Here is a 20,035-nt window from a genome sequence, read left to right on the forward strand (position 1 = left end):
GGCAGAGAGAGAGAGAGAGAGAGAGAGAGAGAGAGAGAGAGAGAGAGAGAGAGAGAGAAAGAAGAGAAGTAGAGGCTGGCCATGAGCATGTGGAGAGAGAGGGGGGAGGGGAATGGGGAAAGAAGGGAAGAGGTGAGGGGAAAGAACAAGAGAAGAGATCAAGAGTGAGGAGGGGCAAGCAGCCCCTTTTTATAGTGAATCAGGCATGCCTGGCTGTTGCCATGTAACTGTGGGGTGGAGCCTAGATGAAAGGCCAACACCTTATTCCTCCCCTAATTCCTATGCAATGTTTAAACACAAGCCCATCTTCCCGTTGAGTAGGGAGCACATGCTCAAATACACACTCTTCTTCGTGTTCCCAGCATGTAGCTAAGGGTCAGTAGGGAATGGGCCCTCATAAAGGGTTATGGTCAAGCTGAGGAGAGTCAGAAAGATCCAGAGTTTGGGGTCAGCCTGGACTATGAAGTGAGTTCTACGCCAACCTGGACCATATGGCGATACCTCATTTCAGTTTAAGACAAAAAGTGCTACTCTCCCCACCCTGATGGTCCTGCTGTTTGCCTCTGCTTCCAGGCCCCTGATCTGGCTTCTCAACTGAAATCTCAATGCTTCAGTCCTAAACCAGACCTTATCATGTTAGCTCTCTCTTGCTTAAGTTATTACATTTCAAAGGCTTCTCATTAGGAATAGGGTAAGGCACCTAACGCCTCCTGCAGTAGCTAAACGCCATCAGGACCCTGCATGGATCCCCGCATTGCTTCAGCCAGTCTGTGGGACCCCTGCTTTTTTCCTGTCCTTCCATGGTGGCTCACTAACAGTCTCTGCTTCTCATCTGATTCACGCTGGTGGTACCAGAGCCTGCAGATCAGGACTGCGAGATGCGACTCCCAGGCTCTGGTCATGTCTGGTTGTCTAGTTAGTTCCCGGGTGGTTGTCACAGTCCTGGCTATAGCCAAGGAGAAAGCAGCTTCATCAAGAATTGACCAGCATTGCCTTCTGACTCACCTTCCTGTGTTCACCTTTCTAAGCCTTTTGCACAGCTTGGACATATTAGACGCAGTTTGAGAACAGTGGTGTTTCTGTAAGCTTTGCATTGCCAGCTTTTATTTGGGTCTTATCAAAGTTCATCAGAGTGAATCATCATGACTTCTGAAGGGGTCAAAATTCTACAACCTCATCCCTCCAGTGCCAGGGTCCCCTCCCAGCCGGATACTTAGTTACCCAAGCATGTTCTCCACCCCAACCCGATCCCTTCCTTGTGTCCGTCTCTGAAGCCTTCCATTGGGTCCTCTGGGATTTTGATTTCTCTTGTCTTACCTGCCCCTCCCCGACATAGTGTGGGTCTCCCTCGATGGACGGATGTTTCCATCCTGAAGATGCTGCTCCTGTGTGATGAATCCCTGCCTCTGACAAGTTGGAAAATACACTTGCCAAGCAGCTGCTGCACACCTAGGCCACCAGGTGAGCTGGAAGAGGTTGCTTTCCACAAGTCAGCAGCAAACAGAGACATCAGACCACGGAGTGGGCTGGATGGCAACTCTCCAAGTGTTTTTACCCTGAATCTCAGCATGTCACGTTAAGGACATGCCCTCCTCCATGGTTTGGCTTTTCATGGCTTCTGACATGTTAAGAGGAGGTGGAGCTGCTGGGAGACTTCCTTACTTTTCTGTTTTGTTTTTACTCAGTCTCTCTCTCTCTCTCTCTCTCTCTCTCTCTCTCTCTCTCTCTCTCTCTCTCTCTCTCTCTCTCTCTGTGTGTGTGTGTGAAATAATCCCCTGGAACTGGAGTTACAGACAATTGTGAGCTGTCATGTGGGTGTTGGAAATTAAACCCAGGTCTTATCTGGGAGTTGAACCTGGGTCTTATAGAAGAGCAGCCAGTGCTCTTAACTGCTGAGCCATCTCTTCAGGCCCTGAGTCAGGGACTCTCACTGAGTCTGAAGCTCATTTTTTGGGCACTGCTGGCCAGTGAGCCTTCGGGATCTTACTGTCTCTTTCCTGTAGTGCTAGAATTATAGGTCTGTACACTCATGCTTATCCATTTAAGATGAGTGCTGGAGACTTGAACTCATGTCCTCTTATGTGGAGGTAAGTGTTCTTTCATCTCCTCAGCCTATCTTAACTTTTTTAAAAAAGATTTTTATTTATTTCATGTATGTGAGTACACTGTCGCTGTCTTCAGACACACCAAAAGAGGGCATCCCCATTACAGATGGTTGTGAGCCACCATGTGGGTGTTGGGAATTGAACTCAGGACCTCTGGAAGAGCAGTCAGTGCTCTTAACTGCTGAGCTATCTCTCCAGTCCCGATCTTAACTTTTAAAGACAACTTTTAGTCTTTTATCCCAGACTTTTCTCATGGCTTTTTCCCCTTCTAAATCAAGATACGATATGATAAAATGTAGGAGTATTTCCTTGCCAGGGAGAGAGGAAGGGAAATAGAGGGAGAGGGAGAGAGAGAGACAGAGACAGACAAACACACAGAGGCAGAGAGGGACAGAGAAAGACACACACACACACACACACACACACACACACGGGGGGGGGGAGAGAGAGAGAGAGAGAGAGAGAGAGAGAGAGAGAGAGAGAGAGAGAAAGACCAAGGTAGCATCTGTTTTGATAGCTTTATTGGAACATAATAACACAGAATGGACTTAAGTTCCTCAGCTAGCCCTCCCCCAGGCTTCAAGGACCCGGTTTGTGCTGCCAGGAAAGGCTCCAGAAAGTTCACATTTGCAGGAATCTTCTGATATGGCAGGTTGTCCCCTGGGCACTATGGTCTTGAGCCCTGGTTGGTTGTCTCTCTGATCATGCAGGTCCATTTGCACCAGAGATCTTGTGTCTCCAGCTGTTTGTCTGTGACTTAAGAGACTCACCTGCGAAAGACTCCCAAGAAGATGTCTAAATGGGTTTCTTGGGCTTTCAGAGGGAATTTGATAAAGAGATTCAGTGGTCATCTCTGGGAGTCATCAGGCCAAATTACTCCTTGAAGTGTATTGGCAGGCTAGCCCTTAAAATATTACTGTGGATCATTCTTTGCACATTTCCCTGACAACTTTAACTAAGCTTCTACTATGTGTGTATACTCTTCCAGAGACCCAACAGGCAAAGGTCAACAGAAGGAACTCATGCATAGAGGAGGAAGATGGTGTCCAAGAAACCACAGCTGACTATCATATTATAGCCAAGCCAATATCTTCTACAAAGTTTCATGGTGTGTGACAAGGGCCTGGTATGGGAAGGGTCAGAACAGACAAGGAAGAAATTCTCAAGGAAATGAGATCTCATGGCATCAACTTGTCCAGAAGAGAAAGGAACATTTGAGGTCATGGAAACAGCACTCTGAGTACCTTGTTTGCTAGAAATAGTAGATCTAAATAAAACGATAAGATAAACAGGGGCAGAAGTAAGAGAAGGTAGGGGATGTCGAAGCGGGAAGTTGGAGGGACATGGAAGCTGACAAGGCCAGGCCGATGGCTATTCTAAAGAAAGCCCTGGTTGTGACACAGTAGGGTATGAATTTTAACAGCCTACTGAGGCTGCTGTGTGGGAGGAGGGGGGCGGGGTAGATGCAGGAAAGAGATCTAAGCATCTTTTCCAGTTGTCCCAATGGAGATTACAGCAGCAGGGTCATGCGAGGCAGGGAAGATGAAGATTATCAGTTGGATGGTGGGTATGTGTTGGAGCTAAGACTCTAGAGTGTCCCCCCATGAGCAGAAGCAAGGTAAAAGGAGGGGTTGAGGCTGATCAAGGCTTTTGAAGCCCAGGATGTATCCTTTGCTTGAGAAGGGGGTCTTTGGAGAAGCAGGTGAGGGAGAAGTTGGAGAGTGCAGTTGTGGACTTGTTGAAGGTAAAGTACCTTTGAAACACACCGGTGGAAATGACCCAGGACCTGATGCTTTGCCTACAGTTGTGAATCAGTAAATAACCTCCTTATGTTTGGTGACTAAACTCATGGATGTAGATGAGGTCCCAAATGGAAAGCCAAGGTGAGAAGTCCCGTCGCCGGGCTCCAGGGAGCGGTCACATCTAATGGTTGTGTAGAAGACAGAGTCATAAAGAGGGCTGGAAAGTCACATAAAGGGTGGATACGGTGGGGGACAGGAGAGGGTCTTGGAAACCCAAGGAAAGATGGGTGTCAAGGCGTTGAGGTTAAGGAAGGGCAACACCATTGAGAAGCCCTAGGGGAGAGAAGCCCACAGACACCCTTTTCTCTCCGGAGCTCTCACCAACCTCACCTCAAGCCTCTTCAGTGGTTCTCTAACTATGGATAGGGAGTTTATCCATTTGTACAGAGGGGTAAAGAGCTGCCCAGAGGGGCCAGGAAGTTGTCCTGATCATGTAGCTAGATGAAGGTGGAACTAGGTCAACCCACACATTTCTACTGTTTGCATCTTCCCAATTTCTACCTGTTCTTGCCTGGGACTCCGTAGACACTTTGCCCCACAAGTCCACTATACACCATTTCTTGTTGATAACAAGCACCATCAATGGCTGTAGCTTATCATGGAAGGCTTCCTGAAGGGCTAGGACCTGCTAGCGGAGGGTTAGCTGAGTTAAGAAACTGTCTTGGCTTCTCTTCTGAGTGTTAGTGTAGTTTAGAAAACATGGACATAAGCCTGGATTTTCATCCCATCCATCCATCAGCCAGCCATCATCCCTCCATCTATTCATCCATCCATCCATCATCCATACATATGCCCACCCACCCATCCATCCATCTACCCATCCATCCATCATCCATCTGTCCATCTATCCATCCATCCATCATCCATCCATCCGTCTTCCCACACATCCATTCACTCACCAAGTACTTTCTGAGTACCTCTATCCCAGGTATATTTTCTGGCTGAGTGGCCTGAGGTACATTTCATACTACCCCAACTCTCAGTTTCCATCTCTGTAAAGTCTGGATAGTGATGCTTATCCTAAGCAAGTATATATATAAATTATGAGAGCCTGTGTAGGCAAAGTACCTGGAACTTAGTTAGGTATTCACAGAGGGCAATTTCTCTCCTCTTCCTTCTCTCCCATTCCTTTCTCTTCTGTTTATATTGAGACCCCACAAGGAAGCAAGGCCAGTGCTTTATGGTAGCATCTTTTGCCCTGCTCAGCACATGTCCATGTTTCCTGCAAACCATGTCCATGTACACCTGGGTACATGTCTCTGTCCTGCTATCTCTGCTCATGGCTCCTAGGGCCAGCACCAACATGAGCTTTGAACCCAAGGAATTCACCCTAAATAAGCCTAAGTACTTGTCTGGAATCTGCTCTCAGGGAAGCTGGTCTGTGTTCTGTGAGCCTCCAGGTTCAGGTTGAAGTTTGTCCTCAGTGGTTTAGTGGGGTTTGATCTACAGGGGCTCCAGAAAGGAGATCCAAGTGATCAGGCCAGTATCTTGGTGTACTGGGCAGGATCTAGACAGCCTCACAGGGCAACACCTCCATTCCTTCCTGGGATGGTGTCCTTTCTGTCTCCTCAGACAGTGGCTCCCCCAGTTGCTCCTCTGACAGTCCTTCAGGGTGTTGCTGGAGGAAACAAAGCCTCCACAGGCTCTTGTAGCAGCTTAGGAGGTTATTGGAGCATATGGTGCAAAACAGTGCTGTTTTCCTGCAGAGACACAAGCACAGGTCAGAGCTGGGGGACTGTCATGGCTAATCTTGCTTGTCAACTTGACAGACACAGAAAGAGGGACCCTCAGTTGAAAAAAAAAATGCCTCTCTCAGATGGGCCTATCTGTGGGAACTTTTCTTGTTTGCTAATTGATTTAAGAGGATACAGTCCACTGTGGGTGGTGCCATCCCTAGGCAGGAGAACATGAGCTTTGTAAGGAAGCTAGCTGAGCAAGCTGGATTGAGCAAGCCAGTGAACAGCCGCCCTGTTGGTTTTTGGTTTAAGCTCCTACCTGGAGTTCCTGCCTTGGCTTATAGTTCTGCAACTTATAAGCTAAAATAAACTCTCTTCTCCCCAAATAGCTTTTGGTTATAGAGGTTTTTGTTGTTCCTGTTTGTTTGGTTTTTTTTTCCACAGCAACAGAAAGCAGGCTAGAACAGGTAATCGCCAAGACAAGCCCATGGAATGAGCCTTTCTGCTGTGCTTCCTCTAAGCTTAGACTTCGAGGAGGTGGTGTGCAATGGCTTGTGGGATTCTCTTCCCTGTTTAGAGCAGGGAAGTTCTACAAGCAGCAGCAGGGAAGGCCATCACCCTATAAGGAGGAGCATCCAGGGGCCATGCCTTCAAATCCCTGCTCTGTTCCTGCATGCTGTGTTGATGTGATCCTTCCTCCGAATCTCATATGGAGCTACCCATAACTATAGATTCTCCAGCTCTGGTAAGAACCCAGAGTTATAAAACACACCGGAGCGAACATCTCATACAGTAGAGGGCCCAGGTAATGTGTGTCATATCTGTGTCATTTTTCAATGTTCATGGTGTTGGAGATGGAACCCAGAGCCATCTCACACATGTCTTGCATGAGCTGGGGAAGCTTGGGAAAACAGTGAAGTTTGCTGCCATCCAGTGGGACAGTCAAGCTCTCTGCTCCTTCTACCATATAGGGAGCCTGTACTTCCCTGCACACTTCTGCTTGGGACACGATAGCTATGGCTGTGGATGCCTGGCTTTGCATGGCTCCGTGGACAAAGACTCTGCTGATTCCCAGACTCCTGTGTGTGGCACATCCTGGCTGAGTCACTGCTGGGAACTCCCAGGTGGCCCCTGGCCTCCTCTCCTAACACTCTGTACCTTCATCTGGAGGTCAAGGTCAGGCCTGTGGCATTTTAGAGGTTCTCGATGTCACAAGAGCAGCAATGTACATATTTGGCCAAGTTAGCAGGGAGGTGTCTGCCCTTGGACGAACATTCCGGTAGCTCTGAGAAAATACTTGTTGCTGAAATTACTACTGAGGAGTCACTTCAGGCGGAAAGAGATTACTGATACAGTTTCACTTGTTTCTTTCATCTTGATTTCTATTTCACCACTAACCTACCCTGTCTAAATGTCTCCATATTCTCTTGCTTTCTTCCAAACTGCCCCTTTCTTCACTTCCTTACCACAGCATCCCGTGGATGGCTACCTTCCCTTCTAAGGCAAGGCTACCCAAGGCATTTTGACCTGCATACGTGTGAAGTCCGGTGGCCTAGGCCATCACCCACACCAAATCAGGATAGGAGTCCACTGTGTGCTGACTCCAGCCTAGGTTCATAGAGACGCTAGAAGGCTTTCCGTCCTCAACCCCTCTCACAGCTCCATAACCCATTTCTGTCTGAGCCTCAACACTTGCTGCCAAGACTGTTGATTGGGCTCCAAGAGAGAACAGGGCCACCTTTTCATTTTCTTCTCCTGGAAACACTTTAACTTTCCCCTGAGATCCCCACTCTAGCCCATGTGGAAGAGGGGAAGCCGACCTCCCCATCCCTAACCCCTTTGCTGTGTTCTTCACTGGGCTCACGGCAATTAGTTTCAGGATAGAAAAATCAAGACCTAATTCTATCAATAAATTTTTGCTAGTTTTATTTTTTCTTCACTAATATTTTTCTCTTTCTTTCTTTCTTCCTTCCTTCCTTCCTTCCTTTCTTTCTTTTTTTTTTTTTTTACATGTTAGGGGGATACCTAGTCAATGAAACTTATCTTGAAACATTTACTGGAGCAGTATGGGAGAAGAGCATCTTTCTATTGGGTCTGGAGAGACTGTAAGACAGGAGCTTGGGCCAGCTGCAGGTCACATGAGGAAAGGGGTAGAAGGAAGCCTGTTGACAATGAGAAGCTGAGCTGAGCGCTGGCCAAGGACCAGTCCCTGATCACCCTCAGCACTGGTTCTAGTCACACTCAAGCTACCCTTGACCACGCCTGGGTCAGTGGCCACCTCCACCATCTTTTTTTTTTTTAACCAAACTTCTGTTATTGGTGCTTACCAGTGTCCAGACTAAGGATATTCCTAAGTACTTATTATTTGAATGAATTGAAGGTGTTAGAATACATTCAGCCACCAGGGGTCAGAACAATATTTCCTCATGGGATGTCTCCCTCAACTCCTCTCCAGACTCCTGGCTTCCCTCTGTGATAACAGCAACATACCAGGACATGAGCTCCAGGGCCTTCTTCCACTGACCTCTACAGGACAGATGGCTAGACAGAACCACCGACTGCTCTGCTTGTTTCTGTAACTCTGCATATGTTGTTCCTAGCACTTGGCATACCCTTCATTTCTTCTCCACCTTCAGGGTGTCAGGGCTGGAACCCTGGGCCCCACACATGCTAGCTGTACCACAGAGCTATGTTCCCAGCCCTTCATTTCTCCTTGGGTGACCGTTTCTACTCCTGTTTCAAGGCTGTATAGTTGTCACCTCCTTGGACAGCTGTCTCTGAGGTCTCCCAGAATTACAGACTCCTCTCATGTTTCTGCACTTACTTCCCTGAGCTGGCCACTGGATTGCTTCTCTGCCTCACAGACTAAGCTAGGGGTGTCAAAAACGGTAGGTGGCAAATTTTCCTTTCTTTTTGCATTTGACAAACCCCATGTGTTTATTTGCGTGTGTCACATAAGCCATCCTGCCTGGGTGGAAAGTTGGGAGACAGTTTGTAACAGTTTGCTACTTTCACTATGAGGGACCCAGGGATCGAACTCAGCTTGTCAGGATTGGCAGCAATCACCTTTATTCTCTGAGCCATCTCCCTGTCCTGGGTCTTTCACCTTCTTTTATCCATTGTCTACCTCAGAGTGGATGTTTGTGTGTGTGTGAATCGATGAATAAATGCTTCAGTCAATCTCAAGAGACCTACCTGTTTTCTGACTTGGTCAGTTTAGACAGGCAGGTGTGGGAGTGCCTATTCTGGTTGATTATGGCAGTCCTCACCTGCTTGCTGCCTACCTCACCTCACAACTAGCCTGCCAGAGCCTTGAAAGCAGGAATCCCAGCAGACAGTGGCAGGTGGTGTGTGTGTGTGTATGTGAGTGTGTGCATGCATACGTGTTTTGTGTTTATGTGTGTGCATGTGAGTGTGTATATGTGTGTATGTTGGTGGTGGTGCCATTTCAGCAGATATCTGAAATGTCCTTGGGTGTGTTTAGACAGAATCTGAGTTTGATCCCTGGGACCCACAAGATGGAAGGAGAGAATCAACTCCCATAAGTTGTCCTCTGACTTTCTGTGTATACCATGATGCACGTTCATACGCACACCACACACACACACACACACACACACACACACACACACACACACACACACACACACACCACAGACACACACACACACTAAAATAATGTGATTTTAAAAACCCACAGAAAATGATAGATAAGAAACAGCACCATCTGAGTCTTTACCTGGTCGCCATGCCCTTTTTTCCACTATGACAATGATGCTACAAGGCAAATGTTTTCACCACAAAACTGAGGCTTCAGGGAGGTGGAGATACCCCAAGTACTCTCCTCAGAGGGCAGTTTGAGCCTGATTCCAAAGCATACGAACTGCTTCCTATGATGAGTTGTTGTTCTCTGGGATACAGACTACATGCATATGATAGAATGATACCGGAAGACAGCCTCGGAGACAACAAGATGAGTAACCAACCTCTAGTGACTTATGGTGATGGCGTGCACAGAACAATGGCTGAGGTATAGACAGAGAACAATGTGTGGACCTTCGGGTGAGCAGAAAGCAGGGGCACAAGAGATTAAGAGTGGCTTATGTGTGGCTAGGTATGCATGCACACACATGTGCATGCCCAATGCCTGAGCATGTGTGTCTACTCTACCTGTGAGTGAGAACCAGCTCTGTCACGAGAGCTGTGTAGAACAGAAGCCATTTCTTGTTCTGAGGTGTGAATAGGGGGAACATTTGTGTTTTGCTTGGTACAATGGGTGGGAATTCAACAGCACCTCCAAATGTTTGGGATTGTGGGGCACAGGGAACAGCATGAACTGGGGCTGTGTTCTGAGGACAGGGGAGGAAAAGATGCAGAGGAGACAGAAATTCATCCTTTCTGTGGCAGCAGGATGGTTCTGACTGAGGAATGGTCTCCAGGTACTGGGGAGCTACTGAAGGCCTTGGAGCACAGGAATTTGAGAACTGGCTAACATTCCTGGCAAGTTCCCTGTAGCCTAGGCTGACCCTTCCTCAGGACTCTGTGTGGAATGTCTCTCAGCAGTGTCTCAGGAGATAGGGGAAAGGAGCTCACCCTTCAATTGTCGCCCCTCCCACAAAGATTCACATGCTAAAGGCTTGGTGGTCAGTCAGGTGTACTAGTGGGGTGTATGTGTCAGGGTGGTGTGGGGTGTGTGCCTTTAAAAGGAAGGGCTTAGTGGAGAGAAATTGGGTCACTGACAGTATGTTCTGGAGGGAGATTTAGCTCAGCTGCCTCCTCCCTCTCTGCTTCCCAGCCATGATGAGGATGAGGCGAGCTGTTTGCTCCCCAGTATTCTCTGATGTACTTGCCACTTCAGACCTGAAGCAAAGCAGACAATGACCACACACTGAGACTTCTCAACCTGAAGCTGTTACTTCAGCTAATTCTCCTCAGAAACAGAACGCTGACCAATATACCCCTTGTCAGGAAATAGTCCCCCAGCACTGGGAGGGTGCAGGGAAGGGGGATTAGGTGACTCTCTCAGGTGTCCTCTCTCAAGGCGAAGTGTGTGGTCCCACATTCATCTTGAGCTTGTGCTGGGTGTATGGCCTGGGACTCTCTCAGCAGCCTGCTGGCTGAGAACCAGCTCGGGTAACCAGAGATTCAGGTCTAGCCAAGTACATGTTGCTGGTAATATAGGAATGGTGGCTACACACACCTGCTAGATCTAAGCTCTGGGCACTGAGTGATGGGAACCACAGAAAAGCCATCATGTACGAGCAATTACGCACACCAGGCCTGGCCCTAGGCGTCTTGTGTATTCAGTTGCTTGTTACACTAACACTGGGGATGGATTATTGTACTGGGGAGGGAGGGGTTGCAAAGGTCAGACAAGTTGGGAAACTTACCTGAGGCAACACAGCCAACAGGTTGGTGCTGGGTTTGTGTGGTTTTCAACTCTACTATATTTGGAATTGGAGGGCTCACCTGTGGTCCAGATCTTGAGGCTGGGAGATACAAGTTACTGACCTGGATCTTGGCATGGGGATCTTGAGGCACAGTGGCCATGAAAAGCTTAGGCCCAGGCAAAGTAACGCATGCCGTTAGCCCCAGGAGTCTGAGGCAAGGAGATCTCTGAGTTCAAGGTTAGTCTAGGACAAAGCAAGTCCCAGATCCAAGAGTGGTGGTACACACCTTAATTGGGACCATACCTTCTGCTGGAGACCCATATATGGACATTGGAAGAAGGAAGATTCACTCTTCTTTGTCTGCTTGTACTTACTCGCCAGCACATTAGCACATCAGACCAGCTGAAACAACTAGCCTCATGGGACTGAGTAACTATTAGAGTCTTGGACGTCTCATTCACAACTGACCATTGTTGGGTTAGTTGGGCTACAGACTAAGTCATCATAACAAATTCCCTCAATATACAGAGACATTCCATATATTCTGTGACTCTAGAGAGCCCTGACTTATACAGTACGTTACAGCATGTGAACACGTTGCTTGAAGGAGAAACAAAGGTGTGGGGAGCCCTACTTCCTGTTTAGCTCCTCCCTGTCTCTTTGTTACCCAATGGCGTTGGACTGCTGGACAAAAACCTTTGAGAATCTGCAAGACTCACTTCACTTTACAACTCCCATGTGAAGAAGAACATTTGTTGATCATCTCTAGATGAGGAACCGGAACCTGGGTACTTCGGTCACTTTCCCATGGACTCAAAGCAAATAAAGATGGTGGTTTCCGGGAAGACCAGCTGCACCAGACTCCCTGCCACGCTCTCCTCAGGAGGCATGAAGCAGAGGTTGGGCCAGGAGCTACATGGTTCCATCTCTCTGGAATGTGGGTCCACTCAGATCTCGCTAGGTCTAGCTTTGTTTAATCTGTCTCCTTGTGAATCCTCTCTTGGAACTGGATTAAAAAAAAAAAAACCAAACTAATGTGTGTGTGCATGTGTGCATGCATGAGAGAGAGAGAGAGAGAGAGAGAGAGAGAGAGAGAGAGAGAGAGAGAGAGAGAGAACGTGTGTATGCCATGGTGCACATGTGGAGATCAGAGGACAGCTTACAACAGTCAGGTCTCTGTACCATGTGGATCTTAGGTCATCAACCTTGTTGGAACGTTCCTTTATTTACAGAGCCTTGCCACCAGCCTCAGGATTGTTTATCTAAGATAAAGAAGATCCTAAACTCCCTCCAAACTCCTGCTGCTTATGAAAAAGCCCCTAGGGCATCTGACGCATTCGGGAAGTCCACTTCACTCGCTCTTGGCACCTCATTGTTGAGGCAGGCAGAGTGTCATGCCTGTTGCATCAATAGTGGACCTGAAGCTTGGTGAAGCCTGCCATTTGACCCTGCTCTGGGGCTCCGTAGCCTGTGCCTGTCTCCTGGGTATTCATGCTAGTTTCTTCTCTGAGTTCTTAATTTGCTCTCCAGCATCTTAAGGGCTTCAGACTTAAGTTAGGACAGGGATTTTCCTTCACATGGCTCCTCAGCTCCTCAGAACCTCTTCCTCCTCCTAGGTGCCTACCACAATCTTTCTAGGCCAGTGCTCTTTCTTCCTGTTTGGTTTTTATCCTCGGTTCTGGTCAGCTGGCCATGCGACACTTACAGGATCCTACTGCTGAATATGGTTTTGAGGAAGTGATACCTTCAGATGTGGCTAGCAACAGGAAGGCCCATATAGCCTGTCCTGAAGACAAACAAAGTGGAAATAAATAGCCTAAAATAATATCCCTTCCCTCTGGCCCGGAACCCTGTTTCTAGAAACTCGGTTTCTAAGAAAAGTTTGAAAGAAATCTGGGCATTCTTTGTTCAAGGATGTTCATCTTGGAGTTGCTTATGGCAGCAGACAGACAAAAGGCAACACGAGCCAGGGCCTGTGCATGTGACTAATTCCTGACAGTGCGCAGAGAAGCTTAGCAGCTGCCACCTGTGACCCGGGCCATACATTCCAATTGTACTGGCACAGAAATGCCACAGGACAGGTCTAGAGGGGCCCAGACAGCCTGGGGAACTTACCCCAGAGGCTGGAGGTGGGGCGAGTCCTGTAGTGACTGCCTTCAGCATCCAGAGTCACTGGGGTCACAGATGGAAGTGACAGAGTTGTCTGACACTGGAAACTTAAGGTTTTCCTTCATCTGTGAAATCGTGGTCTGTCTGTTCCCTGTGCAGAAAGAAAGGAAGAAAGACTCTTACCCTGGGGACACCCAAGCACTTGCTGACAGTTCTCTCCCTGACTCCAGAGGGAGGTGCTGACACAGTTGGCTGACACACTCACTTGTCAGACAGAGGCAGTTTTAGAGAAAGGAAGTAATGCCCAGGTCAGCTGGCTGCCTCTGAGAGACAGCTTCCACGAGGTGCTCTCAGGTCAGCTTCCCAGGGATTAGGAGTGAGCTGGCAGACTTGAGACTCTAGACTGGATGAATCAAAAAAGACTTGAGGAATTAGAGCAAGCATCAGCTCCCACCAGGGAGAATGGGAGGGGGAGAAGGAGGGAGGGAGGGAGATAGGGAGGGGTGGAGAGAGAAAAAGAGGGGGGGGCAGGGGTGGAGGAGCAACACTTCTTAGAGGCCAGTCCCACAGGGTGAGATGAGGAGGGCAGAGCACAGGACTGTCACCACATGTGCACCTGAACAGTATGAATAAGGATCCTCTCTGTCTTTCAGTTGTAGATTGTATTTAAGCAAAAATTAGCATTGCCTCCAAGAGGGGAAAGGGAGGCTCAGAGGGTCATGGAACTTACAAGAAACTTCCTTCACTCCTGAGCTTATGCAAAAGTAAGCAATTGTGTTGGAGAAGGACACCCTTGGGTGGTGCAGCCACTTGGGGAGCTGCATTGCTGCAGTGTCCGTAAAGCTCCTGGTCAGCTTTTCAGGGATGCAGCTGTCGGAATTGCACGTGCTCATGTGCCCCCAGTAAATCCATCAGCTTATCTGGCTGGACCTGGGTGGCTTTGTCTCCCTGGCCGCTTTCTGTCCTTTGTATCTGGGATGAATTGAAAGCAACACAGTCAGGGACTTCCCTGCCACCTGTCTTGAACGGCAGTCGGTGGCTGATGGTGGTATGTGGGCAGTCAGTCCTCCAACACTGTACTAAGTCTTATGTAGCCTGTGATGTAGTGTGCCCCATGCCCTGCAGCTTTAGCATGGGGCACACACAGGACAAGAAAACCTACTGATGGTCACGTGTTAATCCCTGCCACCCTTCAGCCCTTGGTACAGGTCCCCATTCACTTCTTATTTCTGGGCAGGGAGGACATGACGGCCCAGTCAGGGGAGTCTCAGATGTAGACACCCTGCAATGCTATCCCATCCTGGCTCCCAACACTCTGCTGTAAACAGCTTCACTGTTACATAAATACCAGCATCACCCCAAAGCAAAGACCCCTGGGGCTCACCGCTGTTTTTGCAAAGGCAGGACCAGCTCTTTTATAGGTGAGGATATTGGGGCTCTGAGAACCTGACCTTCTCAGAGTAGCAGCCAGCAGATACTGTTACAGAAAAGGCAGAGGCACCAGCAAGTCAGGCTGCCTGTTCTTAAGGCTGGGGGATGTTGCTGTAGAGCCGCCTTGTGTGTAGCTGATGCCCTGACCTGGCCCTGCTCTGGCACTTGTAACTAATCATGACAAGAACAAATTCATCGCATTTGCCTCTCTACACTAAGCAACTCATCGGTATGAAAACCACGTTCCCCATTGCCACCGCCAGAGACTCTGGACATAACACAGTTGGGGTTGTGGGCATAATTTCCCTCCCTTGTTAAGCACTGATATGTAGTGATTGTTGGGAGGCTCTCCTGTGACGAATCCAAGTTCCCAACTTTCAGATGAAGGACAGAAGGCCCAGACTCAGGAGACAACTTGAGTAACTCAGTGTCCTGGGAAATCCACAGGAGCCCTAAACTTTTCAGCTTCTCCCATGCAAAAAGGCACCCCCAGGGAATAAAATCCACGCTTCCCAGGTGTTGACACAGCTGTGCCAGGCACTGTGCCTGAGCTGGTGCTAAATCTCATCCTGTTCCTTTTAGGGTAGTAGTTTTAATCTCCATTTTTTTTTTTTTTTTTTTTTTTCTGATGAGAAAGCTGGGTTCAGAGAGGGCAGGCATATGCTTAAAGTCTCAGGGTGTGTAGCTGGGAATTGGTATTCATGTCTTACCCCTACACCAGCATTGGTAAATTATAGTCCATGCGTTCAACCCTACCTACTGTCTGTTCAAATAAAAAAGGCTATAAAAATGTAAAGTAGCACTTCATGACCCATGAAAATGTTATGCAACTGACATTTTGGTGTCGGTAAACAATACTTTAGTGGGACACAGACACCTTCTTGCGCTTATTTGTTGATCATGGCTGCCTTGGAGCTATTGGCAGATGGAGCAACAGTCACGTGTTATTTAGCAATTGACAGGATCTGATAAACACATGGTTAGGAGATAGACCACCGTGCAGATGCCACAGTGTGTACTTACATACTCTGAGTTGCCGGGGCCTTGCATACACCTCAGCTGTATGGCATAGGCTGCCATTTCTAGGTTAAGAACCTGTACAGGGAGACACAGTGCTGAACAGTGCAGGCAATCCCAGCATAGCGCTAAGAATTTGTGTGTTTTAACATAGACACGGTACTGCAAAGGCATAGGCAATAAGATCTTTGACTTCTCTCTTACAAGTTTAGATATGGAACCTATCTGACACTCTGAAGGAAAAAAAAATCCTGCTGGAATATCTTCTGTGGGTCCTGTAAGGTGTACAAGCCTTCCAGGTGTGTCCCCAACAGGACACATTGGCTGGTTTCAGCCCAGAGTATCAGGTGCAAGGTGGAGGGCTCCCTCTGTGCTACCAAGTCACACACTATTCTGGAGGCTGTGCCCCACAGGGGAAGGGGCTTTGGGGTTTTCCCCTTGTCTGCTCAGCTGAGTGAAGTCATTTCCTCAAAGGTGAAAGTTAACAAGTTGGTGGCCCTTTCCTCTTCTCCCAGGCCCTGGGAAGGCAGTACCTAGTGACACCTTAGAGAGAGGCCAGGGGAGGGGCACAGTCTGGGGAAGAAGGTAAAGTAGGGGTTCAGCTTCCATCTGGCACCATCCCCAGATTTGCTATTTCCAGTGAGCAACCAACCCATCTGGGGCCACAACAGGGTCCCCACTGCTCTTTCTCTTCCCCCCAACTTCCTCTAAAAATTAGAAGGGCTCTCATAGCCCACACTCTTTTCAGAGAAAGAGGAAGCGGCGGCCTAATGTGGCTGTGGCTGTGGCTGTGGCTGTGGCTGTGGCTGTGGCTGTCAGCTCATGAAGCAGCTTTGCAGTAGGTAGGCATTTGGAACCCACCTGGGAGGGAGGAGGAAGAGGGTCAGATCTGGGCAAGCTAGGTGGCCCCAGACACTGCCTTACCCCAGATCTCTTCAGCCAAGCCTGTGGATGACTATCTGTGTCCAAAGCCCATAGTACCTCCCTGTGTCCACTATGCCCTCACCTGTCCCTAGTGAGGGAGGAACAGGTCTTAGAAGGAAGGAAAGATAGAAAAGCAAAGACAAAAAAAAATGGATAAAGGAAGACTAGACACAATAAAAATGTATTTTTTAAAAAAAGCATCATGTTAAGTGAAAGAAACCAAGCACAAACTGTTGAGGGACAATAATTCCACAGAGACAGGGGGTTTCCCTTGAGTTAGAGGCTAAAGGAATGAGTGGTGGGAACTGAGAGGTGATAACAAAAGGGACTGGGGGTTCTCTTGATGAAATATAAGTGCCCCAGAATTAACTATGACAATAGCCACACACTTCTGTGAAGGTTCTAGAAACCACTGGCATGTGCACTTTGAATGGGTGGGCGGATAGTACCTGAACTGACTGGGAGAAAACAAGAAGGAAAGAAGATGAAATAGAGATGGGAAGAGGAAGAGATGCATGACAAAGAAATATATTTGTCCACGAGCCTGAGCCTGCCATATAGCAGGGATGGTAAGGGCCTACACCTTTACTCTCAAAGGCAGTCAGAATGGTTGAGGCACCATGAGTCATACTGGGTCCATCCAACCTCCAGGCAGCTAACATCAGGACAGAGAAGGAGACCTGTTCTACACAAGACAGCCAGCAGGACCCCAGAGTCAGTCAGAGGGAGAACAGCCTCTATCATTTTACTGTTTGGGAAGGAGCTGTTAAATGCTGAAACCAATGTGCTAAAAATCTAGACCATATCAGAGTCAGATGAGGGAATAAACACATTTAGGCTCTTGAACCAGACAATAAATTTAGGCCCATGAAGAAAACTTCCCTTCTTGATAATGGCTCCTCTAGGGAAGCATGTCTGTTAGACTTGAAGCTCTGGCATGTCAATGGATATTGGAGCCTCATCTTTAGAGAGTGAACTTGAGAGTCCCCGTCCCCCACACCCCTCCCTCTCATCTCCCATCCCCTGCATAGCTAGCTCATGCTGTGGTGAAGGGTCTATGAATGGCTGTCCTACCTAGACACACTTTTATATATCATTATCATGTGCCATCTGTGACAGCTGGTGGGGGTGGGAGGGTTGGGGGGGGGGGGGAGACTTCCCACTGGGGCTCTGTGACTCAGAGATGGCCCTGGATGCTTCTGTGAGATCTGCTTCTGGCACCAAGTCCTAGAGGGAGGCCTGCTGTGACTCAGTGTATACAAAAAGGGAACAAGCTCTCACTGAGCTTTTCTAGGCTCCCTAGCTTCCCTCTTTGAGGCTTGGTTTCCTGATGTTTAACAGTGGGTGACTCTGACCACTTCTTGGGGTTCTCAGAGACCTAGGACAAGGAATTCATTTATTCACCAGCCTGCCAGGCACAGTGCTGGCTGTCAGGGAGCCAACAGTGATTGACATGGGCAAGACCTGTCCTCTAGAAGCTTATAGTATGTGTGTGTGTGTGTGTGTGTGTGTGTGTGTGCAAACATAACACATATTGAAGGTGAGATAGCATGTGGTTGCCTAGGAGGTGCCAACCGTACGCACAAGAGGAAATTGTGCATTTGCAGGCTCCCGGTATTTAGCGCCTGTGGCTGGGTTGACTTTGACCTTCACCCCAAAAGCAACAGAAAGGTTGAACCACAATCCAGTTGCTTTTTGAAAGAGACTGTATGGCTTTAGAGGGAAGAAAGGCAGACTCGGGGGCTGGAGGCCACTCTGGTTCCTTGGCAAGAGGAGGGTTCAAAGATGAAGATAGAGGTAGCCAACTGGGACTCCAGCCCTCAAGGCACCTTGGTATTTGCCAAGCCAGAGGCAGAAACAATGGGGCTCTGCAGGAATGAGGAAGTTCCCGCTCAGTGGTACCGATAGGCTAAGTGCCCATGCATCTTATCTTCACAGAGATTATGGGAGCAAGTGAGTAGAGGAATAAGACCCAAAGGGCCCAGCCTTTTGGCCTGCTCTGCACTACAGATTCGTCAAAGCCTTCCAATGCCTCGGCTTCCCCTTCTGGTATCTACAGAACTGAGTCTGAGATGTCTGTCAAAAGCAGAGCCAAGTTCAAGTCTAGGTGTTTGCTGGTGGACAGACACCAGGCTTGGAAAACAGACAGGTGTGGAGTGGAATATTAGTTTTGTCATGTCTGGAAAGGTGGTGGCCGGATACAAGTTGGTTTGTCTCTGGGCAGCTGGCCACCCTGTGAGAAACTCTGCTTCTTTGCCCTGCTCAGGGCTATGTGCCGAGAGCACTGGGGTCTAACAAGGGTTTGGTAACTCCTTGGTAAAAAGCTCATGTCTAGTGATGGAATCAGGGAATGAGATGGGTGAAGTGTCCCCCACAATGGGGCTGAGGAGGGGCAGACTGAGCCTCAAGCTGAAAAAGTAGGACCAGTTAGTTTGGCTAACCTCTCCTGAGGTCTCTACCTTGTCTGACTATACCTTTCCCCTTTCTACTCAGGAGAGTCTGGGTCAGTTGCCTTCAAGATTCTTGGCAGAGTTAAAGGTTTTGGGTGAATTCTGTTCTTGCCCTCAGACAGAGCAGAGAGGATATAATGTCGGTCAGCAGGGAAGCTGGGAGTTGACCTTACTAAGGGATTCAAAAGCTCACACTGCCCAGGATGCTCAGAGAGCAGCTAGAAGGGATGATTGATACAAAGTAACACATAGGACTAACCAAACAGGACCCCCCCCCCTTCTGTCTAGTCTATTCCTCCTGTGTCTTTATTCTTCCTCTGAGATGAACTCAATCAGCTTTGTGAAAGAGGTGGAATGATGTGATTGAGGGGGGTATTTTACCCATCAGGCAGAGACAAGGAAGTCTTCAGGTGTGGGGACACCCTGTGCTGTCCTTTGGTGGATGGACTTGATAGCGAAGGGTGAGTGGAGTCCAGAGGCCAGAATGATACAATTTGTGACACTGTAGCGAGAGTTTCAGAAACAATTAAGGTTTTCTCCAGAGGGAGGGAGAAGAGGAGCAGGTGTGAAGTCTAAGGGAGGACTCACACCCAGGAGGGCGTGGCGCCTATGAGGACAGACAGGATGAAGCCTAGGAACTGGGAACCTAATGAGGCAATTCTACCTCCAGCTGTCCCTCAGAGCTCAGAGCCTACCATCAGGGCTTGCAAAAGAATGGATAATAAAAGAAATGACTGGGTCTGCTCCACTGACCAGCATGGTAGGGGACTAAAGCATGGTCTGTGGGAAGAGGAAGAAAAGCCACCTTAGTTGGGCAACTCCTCTGTTAGGTGCTTTTCAGGGCGTCTCTTCAGGACTCAAGCAGGAGCTGGCTCTGCACACATCAAGCTTCCTCTGGGCCTCTCAAGACAATGCCACGGGTCCCTGAAACACCCTGCAGTGACCCTGTCCTCCTGGTGAGTTGATTGAAATCTCATTTAGATTCTGTTTCTCTTCCTAGCCTGGATACATCCTGTGCACCCCCAGCCCCCACTATTACTGCACTCTGCTTGCCCAGTGTTCTACAGGTTCTTGTTGTTGTTGCTGTTAAGTAGCCTATAAAAGTTTGCTTTTCTCTCTTCCCTACCCACA

The 20,035-nt window shown here is 48.5% G+C and overlaps 1 protein-coding gene across 3 annotated transcripts in view; it reads right to left on the bottom strand.

The window, feature by feature from the left end:
- Nucleotides 1-2,609: 2,609 nt before the first annotated feature.
- Hrh2 (histamine receptor H2) overlaps nucleotides 2,610-20,035 on the bottom strand; it is a 40,725-nt gene continuing 23,299 nt past the window's right edge. Inside the window, exons 3-4 of one of the 3 annotated variants that reach the window (XR_013112049.1) lie at nucleotides 13,089-13,233; nucleotides 5,474-5,607 (exon numbers count right to left, since the gene is read on the bottom strand). Coding sequence is in view for 1 of the 3 variants with exons in the window: in XM_076939007.1 (XP_076795122.1) it covers nucleotides 5,415-5,607 (193 nt within the window). In the remaining 2 variants the exon portion in view is untranslated. Of the gene's footprint in view, nucleotides 5,608-13,088; nucleotides 13,234-13,347; nucleotides 15,609-20,035 lie in introns of those variants that run through there. The other 2 variants (XR_013112050.1, XM_076939007.1) reach the window with 2 other exon arrangements.

Source organism: Arvicanthis niloticus, chromosome 8, assembly GCF_011762505.2.
Source record: "Arvicanthis niloticus isolate mArvNil1 chromosome 8, mArvNil1.pat.X, whole genome shotgun sequence".
Lineage (NCBI taxonomy): Eukaryota > Metazoa > Chordata > Mammalia > Rodentia > Muridae > Arvicanthis > Arvicanthis niloticus.